The sequence below is a fragment of the Suricata suricatta genome, chromosome 3 (assembly GCF_006229205.1).
Source record: "Suricata suricatta isolate VVHF042 chromosome 3, meerkat_22Aug2017_6uvM2_HiC, whole genome shotgun sequence".
NCBI classification, from domain to species: Eukaryota; Metazoa; Chordata; class Mammalia; order Carnivora; family Herpestidae; genus Suricata; species Suricata suricatta.
In genome coordinates this window covers 165,755,093-165,781,466 of record NC_043702.1, presented here as the reverse complement: position 1 = coordinate 165,781,466, position 26,374 = coordinate 165,755,093, and the positions used below count along the sequence as shown (strand labels likewise).

Sequence of the window (26,374 nt, the reverse complement as noted above, 5' to 3'; positions counted from 1 at the left end):
ATGCTGAAGAAATCCAGTCCCCGGGCCCCCAAGCTCTCTACCTCTTCTGGCATTTTCCACCTCGGCCTCGCATTCTTGTTAGGACGGGTGCGTTTGCTGCAGGGACACCCCCAATGCCTGGACTACGGGCCCCCCTTCCAGCCCCCGCTGCACCTCGACTTTTGCTCAGACTACGAGTCCTTCGGCTGCTGTGACCAGCACAAGGACCGCCGCCTCGCTGCCCGGTACAGGGACATCATGGACTACCTTGACCTCAGGGGCCACGCGCAGTGCGGCGGCTACATTAAGGACATCCTCTGCCAGGTGGGACGGAGCCTGACCCCGCAGGGCAAGGAGGGGGGCGGCTTCGCGGAGTGCGGGGTGCTGAGTTGGTGGCGCGGGTCCTGGGCGGAGGGCTCCTTGGGCACCTGGCCCTTTAGAAGCTCGCCTGGCAGCGGCCTCACCTCAGAGCTCTGGTCCCCGCGGGGCACACGGAGGCCAGGGGTGCTGGCTCTCCAAGGGTCTCCCCTGGGGTCTGCTGGCCTCATGCTGTCTCACGCAGGAGGAGGAGGTGGGTGTCCCTCACGGAGCTCTCAGGGCTGCGTTGTCTGGGTCCCGCTGCGCTGCTCGGAGAGCGGGACACAGTGCACACCTGTTGGTGGTCACCGGGAGGAGTAGGGACCCTGCTGGGGTCCTGGTCTAGGTCATCTGTGCCAGGGGCCTCTGGGATGATGATGGAGGGGGCGGAGTGGAGGGAGTCATCTGTGCCAGGAGCCTCCGGGGTGCTGATGGAGGGGGTGGGGGTGGGGGGTTATCTGTGCCCGGGGCCTCGGGGTGATGATGGAGGGGGGTGCGGAGAGGGGTCATCTGTGCCAGGAGCCTTTGGGGTGATGATGGAGGGGGCAAGGGCGGGGTGAGGGGCTCTCCTCAGCACACTGGAGCCGGGCTGATGGAGCTTCGAATCCCTGGGAGGCCAGGACTCACCGAGGTTCTGCTTCTCCGGACTCTCCAGGGACCAAAGTCCAAGTCCCTGGCGGGCATTTCCCCTCCCCCCCAACCCCGACCCCGGGCGGCGCAGGCTAAACGCACCGACCCTGCAAAGAGGTGCTCAGGGTGCAGGGGCCCGTCGCACTGGAGAGCAGGTGAAAGACGCTGCCACCGGGCGCTGTGCGGGATGGGGGCTCCAATAATGCGCTGGGGGCGGGGGCGCAGGAAGCTCCCACGGACCTGAGATCTGACACCCCCTGGGCAACGTCCCCGCGGTCACAGGCTGCCCCGCTGAGCCCACTGGCCACCCCAGCTCCCCGTGCAGGGGACCCAGCAGCGAGCCAGTCACCTGGGTGGCATCACCCAGGGCTGCAGTCTCCTACCTCAGAGTTTCCAGGAGAATTAACTCTAGGATAACCATATGGGGCAGAAGCTGGGCTCTTAGGAGCCGCAGTCAAACTATTAATTTTCGAGATCCCCCCCCATCCCCCTCAGTAAAGACCCTCCTCCTCCCCGCCCTCCCACCTGCCATATTGGGTGAAGTTTCCGAAAGCCAAATTCAGCAGCTCTCCTGTTTCCAGGGTTGGGAGGAATCAGAGTAACCTACCCGAGTCTGTTTATTACAGTTCCCAAGCCCCTCCTCTTTCTTTCTGCTCACCTGCAGTTTGTGACCCGCATTGTACTGGTGAGGAGACAGGAGGGGGTTTCAGGTTTATATTTTATATACTATATTTTTACATGTAATATATATATTTACATTTATTTTGAGAGAGAGAAAAAGAGAGGGTATGAGGGAGGGAGGGGCAGAGAGAGAGAGAGAGAGAGAGAGAGAGAGAGAATCCCAAGCAGGCTTCAAGTGGCCAGTGCAGAGCCCCATGTGGGGGCTGGAACTCACCAACCAGGATACCATGACCTGAGCCGAGAACAAAACTCGATGGTTATCCCGACTGAGCCACCCAGGGGCCCGGAGGAGTCAGGAGTTGTAACGGACTTGCCTCAGGTCACAGTGCTGGGGTCACAGTGCTGGAGGCTGGGCCTCCAAGTCTTCTGCCCTTCTGATCGTATTTGAGGACCCGAGTCACCGGAGTCACCACAGTACCAGCCATTTACTTAATGGTTTTTTGCCCGGGGCAAGGGGAGGTTCCATTAGAACCGAGCCTGGGGGATCCTTGCTCCCTGTCCCCAGCGCCGAGAGCAATGTCCCACCCAGAGGGAGACTTCCTGGGCCTTGTTTTTCTTAGACGGAGAAATGATATCCTGAGATAATTGAGTAGAGAGGCCATTGTGCAGACTTGAAATTTCTGCCTGAGTGTCCCAGGGTGAGCGGCTCACAGCCCGCCCTGGTCACTGCTATCTCATCCTGATTTATTATTGTTTTAAATCTTTATTTATTTTTGAGAGAGACTCTGTGAGCAGCAGACTGAGAGAGACAGAGGATCCGAAGCAGGCCCTGCGCGGAGGGCTGAGAGCCCGACCTGGGGCTCCATCCCAAACCCTGGGATCATGACCTGAGCTAAAATCAAGAGTCGACACTCGACCTCCTGAGCCACCCAGGCTCCCCAGCACTTAAAGAATTTTTTAAAAAAATTTAAAAATGTTTTTATTTATTTTTGACAGAGAGAGAGAACATGAGCTGAGGAGGGGCAAAGACAGAGGGAGACAGAGAATCAGAAGCAGGCTCCAGGCTCTGAGCTGTCAGCACAGAGCCCAACACGGGGCTCAAACTCACAAACTGTGATATCCTGATCTGAGGGAAAGGCAGACGCCCAACTGACTGAATCACCCAGGTGACCCGAGATTTTTCATAAATAAGTGAAGAAATGACTAGATGCCTAATTTCTGGAGTCTATTTTGGTAATTTCACTTTTAGCTATTAAGTATATCAACCATACAGAAAAGCATAGAAAATTAACATCATGTATCTACCACCCAGAATTAACAAATGTGAAACTTCTTACACATTGCTTCAGGTCTGTATAAAGAAATAAAGCTTTACAGATTCAGCATCTATACTAAAGGGAAAGATGGAGAAATTTGGTACTCTTTAAAAAAATTCATCATTATGAAAACTTAAAGTGTCAAGAACTAAGTTAAATTGCTAAGGACAGGGCCCCCTGAGTGGCTCAGTCGGTTGAGCATCCAGCTTCTGCTCAGGTCATGATCTCACACTTCATGGGTTGGAGCCCCACGTCGGTCTCTGTGCTGACAGCTAGCTCAGAGCCTGGAGCCTGTTTCAGATTCTGTGTCTCTCTGTCTCTCTCTGACTCTCCCCTGCCCATGCTGTCTCTCTTTGTCTCTCAAAAATAAATAAAAAACAGAAAAAAAAATTTTAAATGCTAAAGACGGTACAGTGAACATGAAAGATTTCCCCCTCTTTTCGCCTTCCAGGAGCACTAACTGGCTAGAAAATGTGGTCCCCAAAAAGGGCTTTTACCAGTAACTGGTAATAGAAACTCCAGAATCCGGATTCTTTCCTAGACCATTTTCCTTCTGCTTGCTCACAAACTGGGACCAGTCCCACGGTGGCCAGTCTGACCACCAGCTGAGCTTCCGTTTCTTTCCAGGAGTGCTCACCCTACGCAGCCCATCTCTACGATGCGGAGAACCCGCAGACGCCCCTCCGGAACCTTCCAGGCCTCTGTGCTGACTACTGCTCTGCCTTCCATTCCAACTGCCATTCTGCCATCTCCCTCCTGACCAATGACCGCCGCCTCCGGGAGACGCATGATAAGGATGGCGCCCATTTCTGCCACCTCCTCAACCTTCCAGACAAGGACTACTGCTTCCCTAATGTCCTGAGGAATGACCATCTCAACCGCAACCTGGGGGTGGTGGCCCAGGACCACCGGGGCTGCCTGCAGCTCTGCCTGGCCGAGGTGGCCAATGGGTTGAGGAACCCCGTCTCCATGGTCCATGCTGGCGACGGCACCCATCGCTTCTTTGTGGCAGAGCAGGTGGGGGTGGTATGGGTCTATCTGCCTGACGGGAGTCACTTGGAACAACCGTTTTTGGACCTCAAGAATCTCGTACTGACTACTCCGTGGGTAGGGGATGAGAGAGGCTTCTTGGGACTGGCGTTTCATCCCAGATTCCGCCACAACCGAAAATTCTATATTTATTATTCATGTCTGGGCAGGAAGAAGGTAGAAAAGATCCGGATTAGTGAGATGAAGATTTCTCGGGCTGATCCCAACAAAGCTGATCCCAAATCAGAAAGGTGAGGTGTGCCGGTGAGAATGGGCAACTTTGGGCTGCGTCCCCAAATAATGCCAGTCTGTCCTCTGAGAGGATAAAGGGAAACTTCTGGTTTTGGAGCCACTAGCAAAGAGTCATTGTTGAATAACAAGGACGGACAAGTTAGACTTTTGAGTCGAGGGTCTTCCTGGGGTCCAGCTGTCCCTTCCATTCACCTTATTGGAACCACATGTGCTTGATTTTACAGGATTGTAAGCGATGGCCAGCAGCCATAAGGGCTTGGGAAAATGATTATAAAGTCAGTATATTAAATATAATAGTGGCCTCTGATTTTTGTGTGGCCATTGGATTCCAGGCCCTCTACCTTGAATGTAGGAATTATCCTCAGAGGTAGCTGTGACACAGGCCATCAATCTATCGATGTCCACTCAGACAAAGGACTTAATTCTATCTGATTCCAAGCTCATGCTCTTTCCACTCTACCACTCTGCCTTTTTTCCTTCTTTCCTTTCTGCCTAGTCTCTCTTTTCCCATATAGCCAGGTTGGGGGATTGAAAAGAGCTGGGCTGCGCAAAGGAAGAGGTTAAGAGTCCTGGTAGAGCAGAGACTAAGGCCGAGTCCCCAGAAAGTGATTGCTACCCTGGCTGTGTCTACGGCTCATGAAATCACCATATGTACGAAGAATGACCCATCAAGGAGTCATACTGGGAAAGAAAGGGTGTCTCCAAGCTCCAAGCTTTGTGGCCCTGGAAGCTCTGAAGCAGATAGTGGCTGGCTGGGACCAGTCAGTTCTCCTGGTCTCAAGAGGATGTAGGGGCTCCTGGGTGGCCCAGTCGGTTAAGCGTCCGGCTTTAGCTCAGGTCATGATCTCACAGCTCATGGGTTCGAGCCCCGTGTCGGGTTCTGTGCTGACAGCTCAGAGCCTGGTGCCTGCTTTGGATTCTGTATCTCCCTCTTTCTCTGACCCTCCCCTGCTCACACTGTCTCTCTCTGTCTCTCAAAAATAAATAAAAAGCATAAAAGATTTTTGAAAAAAAAAAGAGGATATAGATTCAGCTTGTATCAAAGCCTCATGCATAGTTTCTTCTCCTTCCAGAGTCATCTTGGAGATAGAAGAACCAGCCTCCAATCATAATGGCGGACAGCTTCTTTTTGGTGTGGACGGCTACCTGTACATATTCACTGGGGACGGAGGGCAGGCAGGGGATCCCTTTGGCAAGTTCGGAAATGCTCAGAACAAGTAAGCTGGTTGGATCGCGACCCCCCTCCCTTTAGGGTGACCTCTTGGTACGTTTCTGTTGAGATGGAGTCTGCAGAGGGTCACACCCAAACCACCTCTGCAAGATGTAGCCCCCTCTGTTGAGGCAAGTGGGGAGGAGCATTTGGTTTTCTGTCCTATAAAGCTCAGGCACATGTGAGTTTTGGTTAAGTAATATTATTGATGCACAATGTAACTCTCAGAATGCTATGCAGAGACGAATTCAGAATGTTTACTATATATATTCTGACACACAGAATGCTTGCGGTGTGTCAGGTACGGTTCTGAATATCTTGTGTGTATTTAAGATGTAATTCTAAGGGCCCCTGGGTGACTTGTTTGAGCATCTGAATTCAGGTTGGGTCATGATCTCGCATTTCAGGGGCTCGAGCCCTATATCAGGTTCTCTGCTGTCAGCACAGAGCCCACTTTGGGTCCTCTGCCACCCCCCCCTTCATTCTGCCCCTCCCCTGCTTGCACTCTCTATTCCTCTCTCTCTCTCTCTCTCTCTCTCTCTCTCTCTCTCTCTCTCAAAAATAAACATTAAAAAATGTAATTCTAACATCCCACAAGGGCAGGAATTTTTATCCATTTTGTTAATTGATGTTTCGGTAACACCTAGAATAGTGCCTGGCACGGCGGTCCCTTCAGGAATACTTATGGGGTGGGTGATTTGCCTATGCAGTGTAGGTATTGGGATAGTCATTTCACAGCCGAGAAAACAGAGGCAGAGAGGAGTGAAGTAGCTTGTCCAAGGCCACAGGGCAAGCAGGTGGCAGAACCAGAATTTACGCTCTGAGAATCTGGTGCAAGAGAGCCCAGTGAGGGTCTTGCTGACCTACCTAAAGGTCGCGTGATCCTTCTGCCCCTGCACACCAAGGACTTGAATCCCGTTATCCCTAGTAATAGAATATTAGAGTTCTAAAAATCAAGAGCTGACATTTGTCAAATGCCTTTACTGTGTCGGGAATTGCCTTGCATGCTACAGACAAGATACCGCCTTTACTTAACCCTTACATTGTAATCACTCTGCAAGGTAGTGTTTCTCTCCCCTGCTTTACAAATGTGGAAACTGAGGCCCAGAGACCACAGTTGCTGGCAGAGCCTCTCTACCAGTTGTGTTCTCTGTATGACCACAGTGCTATATGAGGAAGAACAGAACTGCTCCTTTTAAAAATTCATACTATTAAGTGCCCCTGTCAGCAGCCCACATACTGAAGTCGGAAAACTTAGAGAAGATTATTAGCAGGGCCCCTGGGCAAGGATGACATGCAAATTTGTGAAGGATTTCATATTTAAAAAAAAATTCAGGGGCACTTGGGTGGCTCAGTTGGTTCGGCCCCAATGTCATGATCTCATGGCTTTGAGGGTTCGAGTGCCCCCATCGGGCTCTATGAAGGCAACTAGCCTGCTTGGAATTCTCTCCCTCCCTCTTTCTGCCTCTCCCCCACTCACACCGTCTCTGTCTATTTAAAAATAAATAAACTTAAAAAAAAAATCATAGGTGCCTGGGTGCCTCAGTTGGTTAAGTGTCTGACTTTGGCTCAGGTCATGATCTCACGGTTTGTGAGTTCGAGCCCCACATTGGGCTCTGTGCTGACAGCTCAGAGCCTGGAGCTGCTTCAGATTCTGTCTCTCCATCTCTCTCTGCCTCTCCCCTGCTCATGTTCTGTCTCTCTCTCAAAAGCAAATAAACATTAAAAAATTAAAAAAAAATCCTTAGTGTTCAACCAAACCTGAGAGAAACCATTCCATTGAAAACATTTTAAAAATTGAAACGACAGCTTCCTCACTCAGGGTCACGTCAAGGTCACATCAGACTTTTGCCTAGTAGTTCTCTGTGAGCCAAAACTTGGCAAATCTTAACATTTTATTTTGCTATATATATTGTATAGACATGACTTTATATCATACATAATATCATGTGTGTGTGTATAAAATCATGTCTCCCCATGTGATTCCTAAAGTTGTTTGGCATCAACTATCAGTAAGTCCTCCTGGGCCGTCTCTGGTCCTGTGCCATTTTGTTTTACCTTATTTTCTATTTTATTATTTTATTTAGTTTGAAAGTTTGAATACTTAACACAAAATCTACCCTCTTACAAGATTTTAAGTGTAACAAAATTTTTTTATATTTTAAATGTTTTTATTTTTAATGTTTATTTATTATTGAAAGAGAGAGAGAGGGAGAGCGAGAATGAGCGGGGGAGGGACAGAGAGAGCAGAGAACAGAGGATCCAAAGCCGGCTCCGCGCTGACAGCAGAGAGCCTGATGCTGGGCTCAAAGTCATGAATTGTGAAATATGACCCGAGCTCAAGTCAAGACGCCAAACCTACTGAGCCACCCAGATGTCCCTAAAAGAAATTTTTAAGTGTAAATACAATATTATTAATTATAGGGACAACATTGTACAGCAGATCTCTAGAACTTTCTCATCTTGTAAGCAAATGCTCAATTGGCATATGGAAAGATGCTCAATGTCACAAAGGACCAGGGAAATGCAAATCAAATGAGATGCCCATTACCCCCCCCCACCCCCCGCCTTCCAAAAGACAGCAGGAGTTGCTGAAGATGTGAAGAGCTTTGCTTGCATACTGTTGTTGGGAATGAAAAATAGTACAGCTACTACGGAAACCAGCATGGAGGTTCTTGGAACACATTACAATTAACACTAGCAAATGATCCAGTGGTCCCATTTCTCGGTACTTAATCTGCGCCTCTTTCCTGGCCCTCTTTCTTCCAGAAGTTCCCTGCTGGGGAAAGTGTTGAGGATTGATGTGAACAGGGCCGGCTCAGAGGGAAAGCGGTACCGAGTCCCTAGGGACAATCCGTTTGTTGCTGAGCCAGGGGCCCACCCTGCTGTCTATGCGTACGGGATCCGAAACATGTGGCGCTGTGCCGTGGACCGAGGGGACCCCATCACGCACCAGGGCCGAGGCCGGATGTTCTGTGGGGACGTGGGACAAAATAGGTTCGAAGAAATTGACATCATTGTGAAAGGCGGAAACTATGGCTGGAGGGCAAAGGAAGGGTTCCAGTGTTACGACAGAAAACTTTGTCACAATGCCTCTTTGAGTAAGTGGAAAGCTTCCGGGTGATTTTTTGAATGAATTGAGGAGATTGGAGGTGACGGTGAAGGAATAGAACCTGAGAGTGTTCTGCCCCGCAGGGTCATGGAGGGGCCCTTGGTTTTGTCCTATGGGTTATAACGTTGGCCAGGTGCATGTTGGGTAATGCTGACTAACCTAACACATCTGAATCCTGGGTGGATTGAATGAGCGGGATTGACCTAGGAATGGAGATTTTTAAGTATACTACCCACATGATTTTTAGGCATGCTATCTTGAGGACCACTCAGAGAGGCAAATTGGTGGCTGTGTGTTTTTAATTTGTTTCCCAATTGGAACAGCCCTCTGAAATTACCTTCCAACACGGTCAGGTGCTATATTCCATATGCAATCCCTAAACATCAGAAATCAAGGTGTGCTTCTGCGTACCTTATCACCAGTGTTTAATCTTTATTTATCCCTCTAGGTTACAAAGGAGTCTTACAGACCATCTTAAAGATAAGTTTTTCAAATCATTAAAGCTGAGTAACTGCCATGTCAGCCTAGGGGATAAACTGAGGTGTGTGGATTACCTGGTCACTGCCTCGTAGGTGGGGGGAATTTTCAGCCTCTTCTCTGCTTGCAGAGACCAGTCAAATGGCAATGGCAAGCTCAACAATATTGTGGCTGGTCTGTTGAGAAAAATAAACGTGATTATCTTGGCAGCCTGCCCTACCAAAGACCAAGAGTTGAAGGGTTCTCCACTCAGTCAGGGAACTGTATTGGAAAGCCCCATCTTCTTCCTCGAAGCACCCAAGTTTTTAGCCATGATACTCTCTTTGTTCCTGGACAGATGACATTCCGCCAATCTACGCTTATGGCCACGCAGTGGGGAAGTCAGTCACTGGGGGATATGTCTACCGTGGGTGTGAATCCCCAAATCTCAATGGCCTCTACATCTTTGGGGACTTCATGAGTGGGTAAGAAAGGATTAATATCCTTTCTTTTTTTTTACATTTTAACATTTGTTTTGAGATGTGAATTACATGTGGTAAGATGCAATCTCTAAGAGCACAGTTGAATAGTTTTACAATATATGCACTTGTAACTGTCGAGATGCAGAATGTTTCCATCACTCTAGGAAGTCCTTCTTGTCTATCCTGTTAATACCACCACTTTCTCTCTCTCTCTCTCTCTCTCTCTCTCTCTCTCTCTCTCTCACACACACACACACACACACACACACACACACACATCAGAGATAACCACTCCCATCACACGTTAAATTTGCTTCTGGAACTTAATACACATGGAATCATATATATGTTTTCTTTTTTTGAACATGTATAGCTTGTGTCATTCCATAAAGTCAGTGAAATTCATCACTGTTGTCACATGTATCAGGAGTTTTTCTCTTTTATTACTTTGTAATATTCAATTGCATGAATATACCACAAATAATTAATCTATTCTCCTATTTTTGGCCTTTCCAGTTTTTTACTGTATACTCATTTTATGTTTATTATATATTTTTTACATATATTGTAAGTGTGTGTATGTCTGTATTGGGCTGGTATTTGGCTACCTTGTCAAATCCTTATTAGCTTTATTGGCGTGTGTGTGTGTGTGTGTGTGTGTGTGTGTGTGTGTGTGTATGTGTGTGAATGTGTAGATTTTATTGGATTTTCTATGTAGAAGATCACTTTGTCTATGAATATAGATGCTTTTCTTTTCCTGGATTGCAAGCCTTTTATTATTGACTTATTGCTTTTTCTTAAACTTTCAGTACAATGTTGGATAGAAGTGGGGAAAGCACTGCATTTCCACCGAGTATGATGACCTTTGTAGGTGTTTGTACATGTCCTCTAGCAGGTGGAGAAGGTTCCTGTCCATTATTAGTTCACTGAGAGTTTGTATTAGGTATGGCTGTTGTGTTTTTGTCAAATGCCTCTTTATATCTAGTGAGAGAGTCATGTGGTTTTCTCATTTTTTGTTTTTAACATAGGGGATTGCACTGATTGATTTTTTTAATCGTTAAGCGGTCTTGCATTTCTGGAAGATACACGACTTGGTCACGATGTATTATCCTTTTAACCTACTGTTGGAGGGGCGCCTGGGTGGCTCAGTTGGTTAAGCTGCTAACTTCGGCTCAGATCCTGAGCTCACATTTTGTGGGTTCGAGCCTCACGTCGGGCTCTGTGCTGACATCTCCGAGCCTGGAGCCTGCTTCTGATTCTGTGTCTCCCTTTCTCTCTGACTGTCACCTGCTTACGCTCTGTGTCTCTCTCTCTCTCAAAAATAAACATAAAAAAATTAAACAAAAAACAAAAAACCCATACTGTTGGATTCAATGTACTAGCATGTTTGAAAATTTTGCTTCTCTGTTCATGAAGGGATAGTGAGCTATAGCTTTTCTTTCTTGGAGCATCTTTGCCAGATTTTGGCATCAGGGTAATGCTGGCTTTAATAGAATGATTGGGAGAGTGTCTTCTCTTCAGTTGTCTGGAAGTTTGTGGAAGAGAGGATTTATTTCTTTTTTACATGTTTCTTCCAAGTGAAGCCATCCAGGCCTAATGTTTTCTTATAGACAATGTATACTTGGGTCTTGGTTTTTGATCCACTGTGGCGATCTCTGTTATTTGTTTATTATTTCTGCTGTCTTTTAATTGGTGCATTTGGACCATTAACATTCAAAGTGGTTATTGATACTATTGGATTAATATCTGCCATATTTATTACTGCTTCCTATTTGTTGCCCTATGTTCTTTGTTCCTTTGTTCCTAGTAGGCTTTCTCCTCTTTTTCTACCTTTTGTGGATTTGAGCATTCTATATAATTCTATCTCTCCACTTTTTTAGCACATCAGTTGTACTTTTTTTTCTTTTTCAGTGGTTGCATAGAGTTTACAATATACATTTACCTCTAAGCCAAGTCCACACTCAAATAATTCTATATCCTTTCAGGATGGAAACTGAGGTCACTGATTTGAGACTGTCATCTTTTCTAATACATATGTTTAGTGCTATAAATTTCCCCTCAGTACTGTTTTAACAGCATCCCACCTGGGGCGCGTGGGTGGCTCAGTCAGTTGAGTGTCTGACTTCGGCTCAGGTCATGATCTCACAGTTTGTGGGTTTGAGCCCCACATCGGGCTCTGTGCTGACAGCTAGCTCAGAGCCTGGAGCTTGTCTTCGGTTTCTGTGACTCCCTCTCTCTCTGACTCTCCCCTGCTCACACTGTCTCTCTCTCTCTCTCTCAAAAATAAATAAAAACATTAAAAAAATTTTAACAGCATCCCATAAATTTCAATATATTTTGTTTTCATTTTCATTCAGTTAAAAATATTTTCTAATTTCCCCTTGGCTTATCTTCTCACAAGTTAGTTTGAAGTGTGTTATTTAGTTTCTGAATATCTGAAGATGTCCAGAGATCTTTCTGCTATTTGATTTATAATTTAGTTTGATTGTGGTCTCAAACATACTGTATATGATTTGGGAGATTACTCTGGATTGTCTAGGTGGGTCTAAATGTAATCACAAATATCATTAGAAGGCAGAGGTAGACAGAAATTTGAAGATAGAAGAGATAGAAGTCAGTGTTAACAGAAGCAATGTGATGAGACCATGAGTCAAGACATGAGGACAGCTTTTGGAAGTTGGAAAAGCCAAGGAAATTGATTCTCCTTTAGAGCCTCCAGCACCTTGATTTTGCTCCCGTGGAACCCACTTCAGGATTTTGGCTTCCAAAACTGTAAGAGAATAAATGTGGGTTATTTTAAGCCACCAAGTAGTGGTAATGTATTACAGTGGCAGTAAGAAACAACTATAGCTACCATTTGCAATACTCTTCATTCCTTTCTGTATATTTCCTTCAGATGTCATTTTTTTTAATGCTGGAAGAACTTCTTTTTAACATCTTTTGAAAGATGAGTCCATTGGTGATGAATTCTTTCTGCTTTTGGTGTCTTTTTTCCCTTCATTTTTGAAAGATAGTTTTGCTAGATATAGAAGTCTATGTTGACCTATTTTTTCTTTAATTCTTTTTTAAAAAGATTATTTATTTATTTTGAGCGTGCGCTCATGCACACAGGAAAGAGAGAGCAGGGGAGGTGGGCACCAAGTGGGCTCTGCACTGTTAATGCAGATGTGGGGCTCAAATCCATGAACGTGAGATCATGACCTGAGCCAGAGTCACTAGTGCGATGCCTGAGACACCAGGTGCCATTCTTTAATTCTTTAAAAATATTGTTCATTATCTTTTCTTTGTCCTAATTCCAATGAGAACTCTGCTGTCATCCTTATATTTATTCTGCCATGTTTTCTCTGGTTGCTTTTGTGATTTTTTCTTTATCATTGGTTTTGTGTAATTTCATTATGATATATATTGGTGTAGTTTTCTTCACATTTCTGGTTCTTGGATTTGGTTGAACTTACTGGATTGTGAGTTTATAGCTTATATCAAATCTGGAAAATTTTTGGCTATAATTTTTCAAATATTTTTTCTGTTTCCCCATCCTGTTTTTTCTTCTTATTTTATACTCAAATTATGTGTGTGTTAGGCTACTTAAAGTTTTCTCACAGCTCATTGATGATCTATACATGTTGAAATTTCATTGTTTTTTTGTATTCAATCTTGTATAGTTCCTATTGCTATGTTTTCAGTTCATGAATCTTTTCTTCTGCAGTGTCTAATCTGCCATTCATTCCATCCAGTGTTTATTTTTAAATCTCAAGCACTGAATTTTTTTTCTCTAGAAACTTGATTTGGGTGTTTTGTGTATCTCCCATGCCTCTACTAACTTTTTGAACATATAGAATCATAGTAAAAAATCACTGTTTTAATGTTCTTCTCTGATGATATTAACATTTGTGTCAATTCTTTCTCAGTTTCAATTGATTTTTCTCTGTTATGGTTTGTATTTTCCTCCTTCTTTACCTGCCTCGTAATTTTTTTTATTTTTATCTATTTAAAATTTTTTTAAAAAATTTATTTATTACTGAGAGACAGAGAAAGAGAGAGCATGAGCAGGGGAGGGGCAGAGAGAGGGGGAGACACAGAATCCGAAGCAGTCTTCAGGCTCTGAGCTGTCAGCAGAGAGCCTGATGTGGGGCTTGAACTCAAAAACTGCAAGATCATAACCTGAATCGAAGTTAGACACTCAACTGACTGAGCTACCCAGGTGCCCCCTGCCTAGTGATTTTTTATTGGATGCCAGACATTGTAAATTTAACACTGTGGGTGCTTAGTTTTTTTTTTTTTTTTTGGTATCGTTATAAATATTCTTGAGCTTTGTGTGGGACACAGTTAAGTCACTTGGAAATAATTTGATCCTTTCAAGTCTTGCTGTTAATATTTTTATGTAGGACCAATGTGGTGCTTATTCTAAACTATTTATTCCTTAAAATTGAGGCAGGGCTTTCCTACGAAGTCTTCCTAACGCCCCGTGAATGATACTTTTACTGTGCCTGACCCTGAGTAAGTGCCAGGTGCTTTTCTTTCTACTTCTTTCCCCTGATTTAGGTTGTTCCCTCACACGTATGTGCTGTTAAGTATACTGATAGATACTCAAGGGGGATGCTTTGCAGATTTCGGAGCCTATTCTCTGTGCTGCCCTCTTTTCTCCAATAGCTGCCCTGCCAACTCTCCCTGGATAGGTCTTCTTGGACTCTTATCCCTGTCTTTATCCCTGTCTTTTCAACTCAACGAGTCTGCTGGCTCTGCCTGTGTTTTCGTTCCTCCAGCTGGAAACTTTCAGGGTAGTAAGCTGGGACAACTTTAGGGTTTACCTTGTTTATTTCCCATCTCATACGGAACATTGCCCTTTGTTATCTTATCTCCAATGTCTTTTAAATTTATTTACTTATTTAAAGTAAGCTCCACGCCCAATGCAGGGCTTGAACTCATGGCCCTGAGAGCAAGAGTCCCATGCTTTACTTAATGAGCCGGTCAGTCACCCCTCCGGTGTCTTTTAAAAACTGTTATTCAAGGGGACACCTGGGTGGCTCACTTGGCTAAGCGTCTGATTCTTGATTTTGGCTCAGGTCATGGCCTCACAGTTTGTGGGTTTGAGCCTCGTGTCGGGCCCTTCACTGACAGGGTGGAGCCTGCTTGAGATTTTCTCTTTCCCTCTCTCTCTGCCCCTCCTCTGCTCTCTCTCTCCCAAAATAAACAAACTTAAAAAATTGTTGTTCTATTTTGTCAGGTTTTTGACTGTTTAAGATGAGAGGGTAAATGTGGCCCTTATTATCCATCTTCATTAGAAAATGTGGTAATATTGTCAACTCTTGGTTCCAGAGGTGGGGTAGAGTTAGTAATTGGTTAGTCCTTTTATCATCACTTGTTAGGTCTCTCGGATCTAGTTGTTCTTTTTTTTTTGATTAGTTTTATTTTTTATTTTATTATTTATTTATTTATTTATTTATTTATTTATTTATATTTTTGAGAGACAGAGAGAGACAGCGGGAGCAGGGGAGGGTCAGAGAGAGAGAGGGAGACGCAGAATCTGAAACAGGCTCCAGGCTCTGAGCTAGCTGTCAGCACAGAGCCCGATGCAGGCTCGAACCCACGAACTGTGAGATCATGACCTGAGCTGAAGCCAGATGCTTAACCGACTGAGCCACCCAGACGCCCCTCTAGTTGTTCTTTATGGTTTCCCCACAACTCCATCTGCTTACATATCACTTGGTTGATATTCCATGATTCTTAGTCAAAGCAAAAGCACCAGAATCACCTGGGTTGAACATCTCTTGTTTCCATAAAATGTTTCATGTGAGACCGTAGTATACGCATCTTCCTTTCCTTTTTATTCTAAAAATCTGCGTTCAGGTCGTCTAGATGACAGAGGGATATTAAACATCTACCTGCTACTACATAGGCATAATAACAACAAAAATAGCTACTAGGTTTTGAGCCCTTACTATATGCCTTGGCTCACTGGGAAGACATTCATGTCTATTCTCTTACTTAACCTTTGCAGCTTTTGTCCATGGTAAATTCTATTACCATTCCCTATTTTATAGATAAGGGAACTGAGACTTAGCCAGTTGATCAACTAGTCAAAGGTCACAAACTAATAGAAATAAGATTAGTTTTTTGTAGTGATGCAACCTTCCCTGGGCACCAGACTCCTAGAAGATGAGTTTCTCTGTCTAGCGTAAGCAGGTGACCGAGGTATCTCAAAATAGAATTTTGATTCTTGGGAGAGGCTAGGTGTTGATCTCCTATGGGAAACTCAGTTCTAGTACTCAGTGATTCTTTATTTCCAGGGGGAAAAATATCTGCAGGGTGGAAATATGGAGTCCTATAATAAAGGTTTTACTTTTCATCTAGTCGACTTATGGCTTTGCAGGAAGATAAGAAAACCAAGAAATGGAAGAAACGGGACATTTGCCTGGGTGACACTGAATCCTGTGCCTTCCCAGGACTGATCAACACCTACAGCAAGTTTATCATCTCTTTTGCTGAAGATGAATCAGGTAACAAATGTATAGGATTGTTCTGTTTTTGCTTTCCAGAACTTAAATCATCACAGGCATTGTGAGCTAAACATTTATTCTACTAATTATTATTACTATGATTATTTTCATTTAAATAGCAACCACCACTTCTATTTTCACTTCCATTTATTTTTTAAAATTATTTTATTTTAGTTACCATACACATTTTTAATTCACAATGATTTGATCCGAGACTGCCTGACGTCTGAACTGCAAAAGCTGTGTGACCTTGAGCAAGCTACTTTATCTCTCTGTGCCTCAGCCATACAGCAGGAAGACTGATAGTACTAGTTTCTAGGATTGTTTTAAGAATTAAATGAATTACTACATGGAAGGCAGTTAGAATAGCGTCGGGAACAGTGGACACCCTTGGTAAGGGTTAGTTATTTTTACCCTATCCAGACTTTTGTTTGGGGGTTGGTGGTAATTTTCTGCCTGCCATACAGGAAGGTCATTGTAGAGAATGGCCTTGTGGTTTGCAGCAGAAGCCTATGATTGACTGTTTCTCCTGGATGTTTTAGCCTGGTAGTCCAATGCACACATTGCATCAGGACTTGATTATTTTATTTTATTTCAATTATTTTATTTTAAACATTTATTCTTATTTAAGAGAGAGAAAGCAAGTGTGCACACACATGAGTGGGGGAGGGGCACAGAGCGAGGGGGACTGAGGATCTGAAGTGGGCTCTGTGCTGACAGTGGAGAGCCTGATACAAAACTCAAACTCACAAACCGTGGGATCATGACCTGAGCTGAAGTCAGATGCTTAACTGACTGAGCCACCCACACACCCCTACTTTCATTATCATTTAGTCAACTTTTATAATGTACTGGATACTGTCCTAAGCACTTTACATTTTTTATGTTACTTAGTAATTACCATCATGATGTAATTATTAAGCCTATTTGTCCAATGAGGCTACAGACTGAATATTGCCAACCCTTCTGGGTTGGGGCCCACACTAACTGAGGGGGAGCAAATCAAAGTTTACAAGCTGGTCTTTTTGTCCTTTGACCATGAAGGAGATTCCCTTCCTCCTCCTTGGTTTCATTCCAATCTGCCATCACAGGAACGTGGACAGGGACAGTTGTGGGGCAGACCAAGTGGACCCTGGTATTTGTCCTACTGTTGCGGCCTGGTGATCGGCCCATGTTGGGCTGTGCTCTTTACTGACCCTGCCAGGAGTCTATGGGGTAACTGCTGTGAGTGAACAAGGAAAAATTTCTTGAGAGATCGGGGGAAGGGTCAACAGCTAGGTGGGAGGCTATTCGCTAAACAGACAAGGTCTTTGTTAAGGACATCAGCAAAACAAGGCATGTAGGCACATCCGAGAGACAGAGACGGAGAGAGACTTGGCTCTACTAAACTAAGCCAAATTTTGTTTTTTAATTGAAAAAAAGTTTTTCTAACATTTATTCATTTTTGGGAGACAAAGAGCATGAGTTGGGAGGGGGAGAGAGAGAGAGAGAGAGAGAGAGAGAGAGAGAGAGAGAGAGGGAGGGAGACACAGAATCTGAAGCAGGCTCCAGCCTCTGAGCTGCCAGCGTAGAGCCGGATGCGGGGCTCGAACCCATGGACCATGAGATCATGACCTGAGCCAAAGTCGGACGCCCAACTGACTGAGCCACCCAGGCGCCTCAAATTCCCCAAATTTCATAATCAGAAAACGGATTTTGAATTTCAGCTTTACCTATGTTATGTTTCATTTTGAAAGATAAAATTTTATTCTATGAGGGGAACAGGGCCTGTGATCTTTTCGGTCTTGGGCACTGCGTCTGGTCGTGCTCGGAGTCAAGGAAGAGAATAAAATGGTCTCTCAGGGCCTCTTCCAGACCTGGGATTCTCTGGGAGTGTAAACCAGAGCCTGAAGGTTTCCTAAATATTGGGTTCCTTTCGGTGCTGCGCCGTACAGTGCCTGTGCCAGACCTTGGCTTGAGAAAGACGCAAAGAAACCTCGTCAGCTCCTGGACCTTTTCTGAGCTTACGGGAACTAGTTTGAGATGCGTATTTTAGAGGAGCAGAAGATCTTTTAGAGGATTCAAGCATTCTTAGTAGAGCAAAGTCTTGAGTTCCAAATTGGAAGTCCAAACATATAAACGAAGAGAGAAACCACAGACGGACAGAGGGATGCTTGGTGGAAAGTGGGTGATGGGAAAGCCAGAGGCCTGGGGAAGGGGGGTGCCCTGGAGGCTGATGCGCCAGCCAGAGGCCAGAGCTCCTGCTCCCCAAAGGCTGGAGCCCTGGAGGCGGGCCTGCCCAGGGATCCTGCGCTGCTATCTTCTGCGGTTTGCTCCTTTTCGAGCCTCAGAAACCTCAGCGTTGGTGGTTTGGTTCGCTGTGCCAGTAAGCTTCTCGCAGGAGAAAACAGGCCGGTTTTGAATACCAGTCAGTACATCTGGCAAACAAGACTAAGTGTCCTTGGCTGAATTTTATCGAGTGGACTTGCCAGGGTGTTCCCATGCCAGAGTTTGCCCAAGATGGCCCTGAAGCCAGGAAGGCTGTTTTCAAGACAGGTCATTTTCTTCCAGGATTGTTTGCTCTTGCATTTTTGCCTGGAGTGATTCAGATTTTCTGCTCATGTTGTAGCCTTTCCCACTTAGAGACGTGTTTTTTAGATCCGAGTGTTTCATGATTTTATGATCAGTCACCAGCTATAGGCACATCATCCTTGGTTGAACCGGAGCTCTGCCTCCTCTATGGTGGTATTTCCCAGCTGTTCTAGCTGAAGCTGGCATCCGGGGGGCGGGCAGGGTCGGCAAGGGGCTGCTTGTTGCTGGGTCCCGATGGGTGGGGTCTCTGAATGTCAGTCACCAAAGTGCATTGTCAAGAGGGCTGGTTGAAGAACTAATGCTTGCAGTAAATTTACATCGCATGCATTGTGTTTTACGTGGCATATGATCATTTGTGTGTGTGTGTGTGTGTGTGTGTGTGTGTAGTTCTTTTTTGTTCTAAAACATAATTTTAAAATATCAGTCGGAGGGCGCCTGGGTGGCTCAGTTGGTTCAGTGTCTGACCCTTGATTCCAGCTCAGGTTATGATCTCATGGTTCATGGGATCGAACTCGGAGTTGGGTTCTGTGCTGACAGCATGGGGCCTGCTTGGGATTCTCTCTCACTTCCTGCCCCTCCCCTGCTTGCATGTGCTCTCTTTCTTTCTCTCTAAAAATAAATAAACTTTAAAAAAATCACAGAAATTCACGTATAGCACCGTTTTCCCCTAAAAATACAATGGGGAGTCTATGGCATGGTTAGGACATATAGTTTACACAAACAGGTGCCGTGTAAAGAATATGGTAGTGTGGGGTATTCAAGCAGAGCAGGAATTTTTTGTGTGGCTTTGCGGGGCTCCTGCATGAGGGCATTCTGTGTACATGAAGACACTTGGTAGGCACCTCCTTTATGTAATGGACAATGCCCAGGGTGTCTGATCAGAGGAGGCAGACTGGCTCTAGGGCAAGATGACAAAACAGTTCATGAGAACACAAAATCCAAAGTCTACACTGCAGGTACCGGGTGCTCTGTGAAGACCCTAAGCCTCACATCCAGCATGAGATGAACATTGGCCACCGTTCTCCACACATTCAAGGAGGAAGGTTGTTGAAATAACTCAGAGCTGTCTAAAGTTCTAGGCTTTTCCAGTTTGCAGTTGAGTAGACATTGACTTCCATGAAGTTGAGAGAGAGCATTGCACACAGCAAGTGAATTCCGTTCAGGGCAGTGGCACACATGGTACAGGATAAAGAGATAAGAAGGTAACAGGAACAGCTGGTCATTGCTTTCTAACTTAATACCTAATAGTCACGTGAGGTATCATTTTACAAATGAATGGACTATGTGAGGGTTACACAGGTTGAGAGTTTTCCCAACACCACATCTAGAGCCTGGTGTTCTCAGAGCTCAGTCAGGTGGCTCCAACTCTGACGCTGTTCTCATCAACCCTGTCCTATCCTGTCCCTCACTGTTAAGTGTGAGAAGAGGCATGAGAAGAGGCAGCATAAGGTAGTTACTGTGAGCAGAGAGTCTTCAAATGGGATAAAATGGGAGGGACAGGGGCTCCTCTTCAAAGACGTGAAGGAGGGGCGCCTGGGTGGCTCAGTTGGGTAAGCGGCCGACTTCAGCTCGGGTCATGATCTCACACTTCGTGGGTTTGAGCCCCACATCGGGCTCTGTGCTGACAGCTCAGACCCTGGAGCCTGCTTCTGATTCTGTGTCTCCTTCTCTCTCTGACCCTCCCCACTCACACTTTGTGTCTCTCTCTCAAAATTAAATAAACATTAAAAAAGATTAAAAACAAAAAAAAGAGGTGAAGGAGACCGTGGGTAGAGGTGGTTTCTGGGGGGTGGGCGTATGTGTGGAAAAGGCCAGGAGGACAGACTGGAGAGTGGGAGGGTCTGAGGAAATGAGGGGCCCAAAGACCAAGGAAGGAAGGTGGACATGGAAATGCGAGGTGGGGGCAGTGGGGAGAGGTGCCTGTGGACTCACGAAGGGGTGATGTGAGGTGACTAATAAATGGTCTCAGCCTGGAGACAACTCTTTCAGGGTTTCACAGAGAATGCTTATCTGTAGCAAAGAGATGGGGAAGGAAATGGAGATTGGTGAAGTTCAGGTGAAGTTTCTGACAGCAAAGAGATGAACCAAGGGGAAAGCTTTGGTTCAGAGAACGTAAACAGAAAGGTACAGCTGTTGGGGTGCACTCTCAGCTAGTGTTTGGGGCTCAGAGAAGGACTTTCTCCTTCGGAAGCTCAGAATCCAGTGAAGGCCCAGCGACCGGATTCTGGGGTTCCCTTCCTGGGGCTCACTGTATTTCAGAGCTTCAACCCCATGCAGATGGTTTCCTGTGCACCCAGCTCTGTGTCTCAGCCCTGCCCATGTCATGTTATTGACTGTCTGTTCCTGTGTCCTCAGGGGAGCTCTATTTCCTGGCCACCTCTTACCCGAGTGCCTACGTACCACATGGATCTGTCTACAAATTTGTTGACCCGTCAAGGTGAGATTTGGTCTCATTTCCTTCTTAGGTGCATTGTTAAAGAGTTTTATTTATTTTTATTGATTTATTTTGAGGGGGTTGGCAGAGAGAGAGAGAGAATCCCAAGCAGGCTCCACTACACCAGCACAGAGCCTGACGCAGTGCTTGAACCCACGACCTGCGAGATCGTGACCTGAGCCAAAATCAAGAGCCAGATGCCCAACCAACTGAGCTACCCAGGTGCCCCTCTTTGGTGCATTTTTATCAGCCCTTACTTATCCTCATGGCAGATCATAAAACTAGTCCTGGCTCCCCAAGAATCACCAGAAATGGTCAATGAAGGAATCTGTGCTTTAGTATAAAAGGCAGATCAGGTAAGTGAATGCGTAGGGCAATGTGTCTGTAAGAATTATGAAATGTTTGAGAAATGGTCTCTGTGGTTAGAAATGAGGATCTCAAGCCTTTCTAGAAGGGCTGACTGGTCTAGACCTGTGGCTCCCATTTTGTTTGTCTTTTAACATACTTCTGGAAACTTCTGTCTGGGATCATCTGACAATGGGTATGTACTTCTGACCACTTGTGTAAGTACTGTCTCCCGTCCCCTGGGTTGGGTGGAAGTCTCAAGGTCAAGGTCTCAAGGTCCAAGGCAGATATCTTGAATTTTTTTTAATGTTTTTTATTTATTTTTGAGAGACAGAGAGAGACAGCGGGAGCAGGGGAGGGTCAGAGCAAGAGGGAGACACAGAATCTGAAGCAGGCTCCAGGCTCTGAGCTGTCAGCACAGAGCCCAACACGGGGCTTGAACCCACAAACTGTGAGATCGTGACCTGAGCCGAATCCTGATGCTGAACTGACTGAGCCACCCAGTCGCCCCTGCTTCTGCTCTTTTGCCGACCTGGTTAAGAGACTAACCAACTGATCGGGCAAAAGCCCCCCTACAGCTTCCCATTGGTGAGGGTGTTGAGTGTGGTCCTCCGCCCCTGAGAGCAGTGGATCCACCCTGAGCGCCAGGGACAGGGCACGGATTTGACTCGGGATTGTGCCCTAAAGCAAGAAGGGCTCCCCACGAGTCAGCCTGAAGACAGACCCACAGAGGAAAACGTCCCCGGGAGGCCACACTACTCCCGTGTGGGGTGGTGTTCAGAGGACATGGGGCTGAGGCACCATGCTGAGGATCTGGGCTCAGGATCGAGGCTTAGCACAGCCGGGCTGGGGAGCAAACCCAACATCTTTCGGGGCCGTCAGGTGGCAGGTCATGGCCGGCTGGCAGTACTGTTCTTTCCATTCCTAGGTTTCCTGGGTGAATTCCTTTGTCTCTCCCTTGACAGTTTCCAGGTTTGGCTGGGGGACAGCCTAGCTCCTCTCTCCCGGGAGCGCCCATCAGAGGCCAGTCACAGACCAAGCGTAAAGCCTGAAGATGTCCTGAATCACTCAGCTCTCTCAGGTTGACACTGTGTTGTCACTGAGTGCCTGGCAGCGAGACACTCATTGAAATGCGACAGGATCCCAGTGAGACAGGCCAACGTCCTCCCTCTGCAGGGAAGGCCCCCGGGCTCCTGCTGAGTCAGGCTGCCTGAGGCACAGCTGGCCTGAGGGGGCCCCCTGGGTAGGAACCCTGGGGTCTCTGTGGCTCAGTCGTTTCTGCATTTCCCAGTCACTTCAGTCATCAGTATGTTGAGTTGTGCAGACTCCTAGCTCCTCCAGCAGTGGGTCCGGATTCCGCCCTGCTTGCTTATTCAGCGTGTCCTGGTACCAGGCCGTCCCACGCCAGCCTTCCTGAGGAGCAGTTGACTTACTTCCATGGGGTTTCTTTTTTTTTCCTCCCTCCCTCCCTCCCTCCCTCCCTCCCTTCCTTCCTTCCTTCCTTTCTTCCATCTTTTCCTCCTGCCCCTTGCTTTAGAGTTATAGACCCTGGCGCCTGGGTGTGAAACTTGACTTTGCTACCGACCAGGTGTGCAACCTTGCATCTGCTTCTTAACCTTCGTGTGCCTCACTTTCCCCTCTGTAAAATGGGGCTAATAATGGCACCTCCCTCCTAGGGTTGTTGGGAGGTTTCAGTGAGTTATGTTTATGAAGCATAAGTGCAGTGCCTAAGCACTAGGTAGGTGTCTGCTAACTAAATACAATTCCCTTTTTTTCCCACCTGGGGTTGGGGAGGGTGATAGCAAGGAAGTCGTCGAAGGAGGTGGTGGGGACTGGCTGGAGAGGTCCACCTCTGCTCTGAATAGCAGAGTGCTCCTAGTCTCCAGGGTCCATTTTATTTCAGAAGATGCACTCAGGGGACAGCAGTTTCGGAATTTGTTTCTCGTAGGCAGAGAGTCTGGCAATACTTAAGGGGCTGTGCCATGGGGTTGAGACAGGATTCTCTTCTAAGGGAACCCCCACCACCACCATCACTACCATTACCACCACCAGCACCAGCACCATCACCACCATCCTCATTAACACCACCACCATCACCACCAGCATCCTCATCATCACCATCACCACCATCACCACCACCTCCACCACCAGCACCATCACCACCATCACCAGCACCACCAGCACCATCACCATCACCATCATCACCACCACCACCACCACCACCACCACCTCCACCACCAGCACCATCACCATCACCATCATCACCACCACCACCACCACCACCACCACCATCACCATCATCACCATCACCGCCATCATCATCACCACCACCATCACCACCGTCATCATCATCACCATCACCGCCATCACCACCATCATCATCACCATCATCACCATCACCACCATCACCACCACCACCACCATCACCAGCACCATCCTCATCACCACCACCACCACCACCACCACCATCACCATCATCACCATCACCGCCATCATCATCACCACCACCATCACCACCGTCATCATCATCACCATCACCGCCATCACCACCATCATCATCACCATCACCACCATCACCACCATCATCATCACCATCATCACCATAACCACCTCCACCACCATCACCATCACCACCATCACCACCACCACCACCATCACCAGCACCATCCTCATCACCACCACCATCACCACCACCACCACCATCATCATCGTGGGGCACTTGTTATATGCTGGGCACTGTTCCAAGTGTCCTTTTTTTTTTTCTTTTAATCTCTTTAAAAATAATTTTAGGGCTCCCGAGTGGCTCAGTTGGTTAAGCATCCAACATCCAACTCCTGATTTTGGCTCAGGCCATGATCTCAAAGTTTGTGAGTTTGATCCCTGCATCAGGCTCTGCGCTGACAGTGTGGAGCTTGCCCGGGATTCTCTCCCTCCCTCTCTCTCTCTCTGCCCCCCCCCCACTTGCTCTCTATCTCTTTCTCAAAATAAATTTAAAAAAATTATTTGAAAAGTGACTTTATCACTTACAGTGTGCCAAGTACACAGCTCTTATTTGACCCTCCCCTATTACGTTTCCTATTTTATAGATGTGGACATTGGTACCTGGCCCGTGCCCCCAGGATTTGAACCCAATTCTATCTCACCATGCCGTGCCCCTGACCCCTCACTACCCTCTGTCCCAAGAGCCGGTGGTGTCCCTGTGACATCCCTATTCTTTCTCCCCTCTGAGTGCATCATGTATTTCCTGCTACACCTGCGCCATCCTCATGGATACAGGAGAGCTGCATCCGATTCTTGCAACTGTATGCCTTCTCTTGATTTCCTGGTCCCATCTTCAGAATCTTGTGTCCTCCCTTTTTCTATCTGTTTTTAGGCGAGCCCCGCCAGGCAAGTGCAAGTACAAGGCAGTGCCGGTGAAAACCAGAAGTAAGCGGGTCCAGTTCAGGCCGCTCGCCAGTGAGTCCGCCTTTGTCTCAGGCTCAGGCCTTGGCATTGGGACACGGGCACAGCGCCCCTGCAAACATGCTTCCGTTCTCCCAGGGGGGGAGGTCTGTTCCCCACGGAGGGCTGCGGTTCTGGACGCGGAGTGTAGCTCGTGGCTCAGTCTGTACATCTGTGTCTACTGGAGTGTGGCTACTGGCGGCACCTGCTTCTGCAGAGACTGCTGTCCTCTGTCCATTCATCAGTTATTCACCGGGCATTATTCACTTAGCATTGACTTTGTGGCAGTCACCGTGCTCATCCCTGGGGCTACAGCCGTGAACCTGAACCTGTTGGAGCTCAGACAAATGTAGTGCAGGCGAATGAAGAAATAAATATAGCATTGAGGTTCTGGTATAATGGCCAGGAGACTGAGGGGACCCCAAGAGTGAGTAGGGTGGGGATTCAGGAAAGACTTACAGAGGAGGGATACTATCTTTTTTTTTTTAATGTTTAACGTTTTATTTATTTTTGAGAGAGAGAGAGACAGAGTGTGAGCAGGGGAGAGGCAAAGAGAGAGGGAGACACAGAATCTGAAGCAGGTTCCAGGCTCTGGGCTTTCAGCTCAGAGCCTGATGCGGGGCTTGAACTCATGAACCACAGGATCATGACTTGAGCCAGAGTCGGACACTTAACTGATGGAACCACCCAGGTGCCCCCAGGGACACTATTTTAAGGGAACTACTCCAGAGCCATGGATCACTGCAGTGACCCTATTAAAAAAGTAATATATTTATATCAAGGTCAGTTAAGGGAATTAAAAAAATATTAATTTCTCAAGAATTTATATATATATTAAAGATTTTATTCTTAAGCAATCTCTATACCCAGCATGGGGCTCAAACTTACAGCCTCTAGATCAAGAGTCACATGCTCTACCACTGAGCCAGCCAGGTGCCCCTCTGAAGACTTTATACAGAAGAACCCCATGCAGTTGTAGGTTCCTTGGGTGGTGTTTCCCTTGGAGCTCCTTTCCAGGACTCTGTCTCTCACTAAATAAATGTTGGTTTCCCAGAGACAGTCCTGGACTTGCTCAAGGAGCAGTCGGAGAAAGCTGCTAGAAAATTCTCCAATGCAACTTCAGCGTCCAGGCCAGACCGGACCTCATCCCAGAAAGGCCCCTCTGAGAAGCCAGCTTCTTCCACAAGGAGCAGCAGGAAGACATTTCGAGGGCCTGGGGCAAAGAAGAGAGCCAGAGGGTGGTCCCCAGGCCCCCAGGGCAGGAGGATGAGGTGGAAAACCCAGAGCAGCAGGGTCAGGACGTCAGCACCGCGGAGCCGAGCGGGCCGAGGTCTCCCTGAGCCTCTTCTGTCAGGGTGGCTGGTGGGGGGACGTGCCAGGGGGGAACCGCCTCGCCACTGATCGTGGGCCTTAGATGGACGGGAGCCGGAGGCGAGGGGGGTGCAGGCAGAGGGAACCTGCCTCAGGGCCGGTGCGGTGGTCCTCCCCACGGCAGTCTTCTCTGCAAAAGGACCAGATCTTGCCTAGCCAGTGCATCCTGCTCACTGTGTGCACTGGTCTGTAAGTCTGCTTGGAATCCCCCCTGCTTGTCTTGTTTTATAAGTGCCTGCAACCCAGAGTAATAAATCAACACTTGCTCGGA

At 46.9% G+C, this 26,374-nt stretch overlaps 1 protein-coding gene and 1 non-coding gene across 2 annotated transcripts; both read left to right on the top strand.

Moving 5' to 3' along the window:
* On the top strand, nt 1–26,374 carry HHIPL2 (HHIP like 2). The gene is made up of 9 exons (XM_029933184.1): nt 1–303; nt 3,531–4,183; nt 5,258–5,401; nt 8,164–8,495; nt 9,321–9,447; nt 15,796–15,941; nt 20,868–20,949; nt 24,665–24,747; nt 25,787–26,374. The coding sequence occupies exons 1-9, from the start codon at nt 1–3 to the stop codon at nt 26,131–26,133; spliced, it is 2,217 nt and encodes a 738-aa protein (XP_029789044.1). The 3' UTR covers nt 26,134–26,374.
* On the top strand, nt 6,610–6,718 carry LOC115288806. The gene has a single exon (XR_003907200.1). It is a non-coding gene; the product is annotated as a U6 spliceosomal RNA (small nuclear RNA).

Bases quoted from the DNA above. Each gene is read 5' to 3' on its own strand.
- HHIPL2 (XM_029933184.1), top strand. From the start codon at position 1: ATGCTGAAGAAATCCAGTCCCCGGGCCCCCAAGCTCTCTACCTCTTCT. The intron at 5,402-8,163 runs GTAAGCTGGTTG...TCTTTCTTCCAG, and splicing joins TTCGGAAATGCTCAGAACAA to AAGTTCCCTGCTGGGGAAAG. The intron at 9,448-15,795 runs GTAAGAAAGGAT...CTTTTCATCTAG, and splicing joins TTTGGGGACTTCATGAGTGG to TCGACTTATGGCTTTGCAGG.